The 3,934-nt window shown below is 49.5% G+C and overlaps 1 protein-coding gene across 1 annotated transcript in view; it reads right to left on the bottom strand.

Moving 5' to 3' along the window:
- Positions 1-913: 913 nt before the first annotated feature.
- The window catches only part of Kif15 (kinesin family member 15), a 46,633-nt gene continuing 43,612 nt past the window's right edge, over positions 914-3,934 (bottom strand). Inside the window, exons 30-33 of the mRNA XM_023700642.1 lie at positions 3,452-3,514; positions 2,650-2,815; positions 2,297-2,407; positions 914-1,727 (exon numbers count right to left, since the gene is read on the bottom strand). Coding sequence (XP_023556410.1) covers positions 1,665-1,727; positions 2,297-2,407; positions 2,650-2,815; positions 3,452-3,514 — 403 coding nt within the window. The 3' untranslated portion in view covers positions 914-1,664. The remainder of the gene's footprint in view (positions 1,728-2,296; positions 2,408-2,649; positions 2,816-3,451; positions 3,515-3,934) is intronic.

Below are 3,934 nucleotides of genomic sequence, written 5' to 3'. Positions count from 1 at the left end.
ACTGACCAAATCCAAGGAGGGCATTTGTCTTGGTAAGAAGGAAAAAGGATTTAAATCTGCTCCAAGGAGGTGCAGGGTCCTTTTCCTCAGATCAGCATCTCCTGTGTACGGGTAGGCAAGGTGGTTTTATAAGGAGCAGAGGAAGGGAGCACAGAGTGTGGGTCCCACTGTCGCCTGCCTCCTGTCAGCATGGCGCACCCTGCCACTTCACCTGGGCTGAGGAGGGGGAGTTGGTTATGTGCTCGGCAGGAGGCTCATGGATATTCGCGGCTAAATTCTGAAGCCCCGTTTTGTACTGCCAGTCACAGAAACAAGTGTCACACAAAACGCTCCTGGTGGGATGCCGTGGCGCAGTCAGAGATGGCAAACCCGTCAGAGCTGGTAGTGGGGACAGACTGCCTGCTACAGCATGTGTCCCCTAGGCTGCCCCCACTGACCTAACCCTTCCGCCCCTCGGTGTACTTGCAATGTGAAATGCGTGTCCACGCTGACTTGTGTGCGCTTCCACCAGCCTTGTTTGTAACATGCCCGTGGTGGGGACAATCAAAGGTCCCCCAAGTGAGGCGCAGACACAACACAGCCATCAAGCAGACTTACACAAAAGTTCTTCAAGCCATTTTCCCTTCAGGAAATTCATTAAAAAACCAAATGTACCCTTAAAGGTTTGAAGACACAGTGCGCCTGCAGACCCAGCCCGGGGCCTGCCCTTCCGCCCGGCCACTGTGCTTCCTCCGCCCTCGAGGCGGCAGCGATGCCGGTGGGCAGCGGCCCCGGCCTTAGCCTCATGGGTGCCTCGCATCCTGACCTTAGCCAGCAGCAGCGGAGCACACGTCCTGTCACCCATCTCAGAGACACCCCGAGGTCCCACCCAGCTCTGGTGCAGAATGCGTGTCACTCTCCGAGCATCCTAAAATCCTAATCAGTCTTCCTTGTGCCTCTTACTGACCTGTCCTAGAAATTCCTGGGAGTCGGCAGACCTGCAAACTTGTTTTGCACAAGGGTGGGACAGACTTTGCGCTTCGGCTGTGGGCTGGGACCCCAACCCAGCCCAGTGACACATGGAGTGAACAAGGGATGAACCAATGTAAAGCCCTCTATTATTTAACAAAGATTTTATTTGAAAAAATGGCCATATTTACAGCTGTAGAAAACGCTCACAGAAATACTTCATACAAAAACAAGGCGTGGGCGCAGCCCCGAGGTAAGCGCTGCCCGCTGCGTGCACGGCCCCAGAGGGATCCCCGCGCCGCCAGAGAACACAGAGTAAGAGGACAAGAATGCTCACGTTCATAAGCGCACCGTGAGCCCAGCCCTCACCTGCTCCCACGCTCTGCAGCCCTCGCCTGCCGCCAGCAGCACGAGAATCAAAGGGGATTATGTGAGGAGACACAGACCTGAGCAACACCTACCACAGACCTAAGCTGCAGGCCTTTAATTTTACCAGAGAAGATTTGCCTGCATGTGCGACTGATCTGCAGCCTGGGTGTGGGACAGCAGCGCCAGCAGCGCAGCTCGCTGCCGGGCTGTGACACAGCACGCAGCTCACTCACTGTTCAGGACGCAACTTCACTCTCCCAAGTCAGCAAGAGAGGTCTGTCTTCTGAGAGAGATGGAGAAAAGAGCATCTCCAGACAAGGTGACGCCTGCAGAGGGGGCCACGACCCTTATGATTCAGGCTTTTTCTTTTCTTTTAAAACTACATTTTCAGCACGCAACTTTTCCATCTCCTATAATTGACAGAGAGGAAAAACGTTTAAGACTCTATTTTGTACAGGAGATACTCTTCCTGACTTTCAGTAAGCATCTTTTTTTTTTTTTTTTTTTTGGCTGGCTCAACCCACCCTGAGGGTGGGGCTGGTGTGGTATGTGGCACTAGTCATTGACTCGTGGTTCCCTGCAGTAAGCATATATTTTAAGTTAAGCTTAGAATGTTCAATTTGTAAACTGCCTAACAGTAAGCAGAAATCTGGCATTTAGGACAATGTATTTGGCTTAATTATGTTACAAGAGTAAAGATAAAAATTTTATTGAATTCAGGACAGTCCCTGAAGCCACTCAATCATTAAAATTTTAATGTATCTTGAATAAAACGGTCACTTTTAAACCAGAATGGATGCATTCAGAAGGATTTTTTTTTTGCTCCCAATGCCCTCAGGGCGGGTTTGGCTGGCTGGAGTTGTGGGGATTGAACCACAGCCACCTGAGCCTGACTGCCTGGTTGAAGCAGTCACTTACAGAACTGAGCTACGGGGCAGCCCCAAGAACGGACGCATTCAGAGCAGCGTCCAGAGCGTACCTTCTTCAGGCGGATCACATAGTGGATCTTCTGCTGCAGGTTCTGATGTCCTGCTAGCTTGCCGTTTTCCTCTGTGAGGAACTCCACCTGCCCCTTCAACATCTCCATTTCCTGCAGACAAAATGAACCAAGCACGCAAGTGAGACACAGGATTTCTTGTCCTTTGAAATTCACAGATCTCCTATCCACAAGAGCACAGCGTACAGGAGAAGGAGCCCAGACCCCACCTCCTGCAACCACTAGGAGATGAGAGGGACTCAGACCAAACACCGTGTGCCAGAGCGCATTTCCACAGATTCATCTTCTTTATTCAAGGAATCGAGCACCACGAAAAGTCCAGCACACTGACACACCTGGAAGTTTCTCTCTCTTTCTTCATACATCTCTTCCAGTTTTGATCTCAGTTGCTCCTTTTCCTGGAATGCTTTGGCCTCCAATGTTTGCGTGCGTGCGACTTCCTCAGCCATTCTGAGGCAGTCCTCCTCTCTGCTATGAAGAGCACTCTGGACTTCTCTCAGACTGGAGGAGTAAGAATCATTCTCTGGTATTAAAAGGAATTCGATCCCAACATAGCACTCAAAGTCCATCTCGTCTCCCCAGCTAGATGAGAACATTTTTTCTTGGGCTGGTGAGATGGCTCAGTGGTCTAAAGCACCTACTTAGAACAAGCTTAGCAAAGCACAGGGACCGCGGTTCAATCCCCCAGCACCACATGCCAGCCAGCCCCGCCCCCTGGTGGGCTGAGCTGGCCACACACACACACCCACACACACACACTCACACAAATAAATAAATAAAAATTAAAAAAATAAAAATAAATAAAAACTCAATTTAAAAAGAAAATTTTTTTTCCTCAAAATTCTTTTTTTTAAATTTAGGGCCAGCCAGCCAGCTCAGCAGATTAAATCACCTGCTTAGGCAGATGCAGGGACCAGATTAGATCCTGGGCTTGCGAAGCCGGCCCTGTCCCCAGAGCAGGCCCACTGAGGCCGGGTGTGGGGGCGCGCCTGCAGTCCCAGCGCTTGGGAGGCCGTAAGCAGGCAGCTCACTACCAGTCTGACCTAGTAGTGAAACCCTGAACACCCTGTAGAACCTTTCCTAAAATTAAAAAAAAAAAAAAAATTTAAAAAGAATTATTTACAATATAGTACTTACTCTGTTTTCAGTTTCTGCAATTCTTCTGCTATTTTACTCTGTAAAATTTTAAAAGAGAGAAACATTTAAGTTCTTTAGTAACACTGCTAAAAAAAAAAAGCCTGAAAGGAATCAGCCCATTCTCCCTCATGTTCGTTCGATGGAGCCAGTCCCCGCCGTGCCCATGTGCGGACTGCAGCCCCACCGTGTTTCTAAAGGAAGCTGGATGTGCAGAGCGGCAGGCTCGCCGCCCGCCAGGCTGAGCGCACACACTCGCCTCTTGGCCTTGTCTAGCACTTTGGTAGACAGCATGCTCAGCAGTAGGAACACAGAAAAGACAGAGATTTCAATAATAAAAGTTTCTAAAGTATAGAAGCAAAAATATTAGTTATAAAAGCATCTCTCAAAGAAACTATCATGAGGGCTGGTGAGATGGCTCAGTGGTCTAAAGCACCTACTTAGAACAAACTTAGCAAAGCCCAGGGACCGCGGTTCAATCCCCCA

Source organism: Octodon degus, unplaced genomic scaffold (assembly GCF_000260255.1).
Source record: "Octodon degus isolate 3935 unplaced genomic scaffold, OctDeg1.0 scaffold00126, whole genome shotgun sequence".
Classification (NCBI taxonomy): domain Eukaryota; kingdom Metazoa; phylum Chordata; class Mammalia; order Rodentia; family Octodontidae; genus Octodon; species Octodon degus.
The sequence above is the reverse complement of the archived record's forward strand: the minus strand, read 5'-3'. Positions and strand labels throughout refer to the sequence as shown.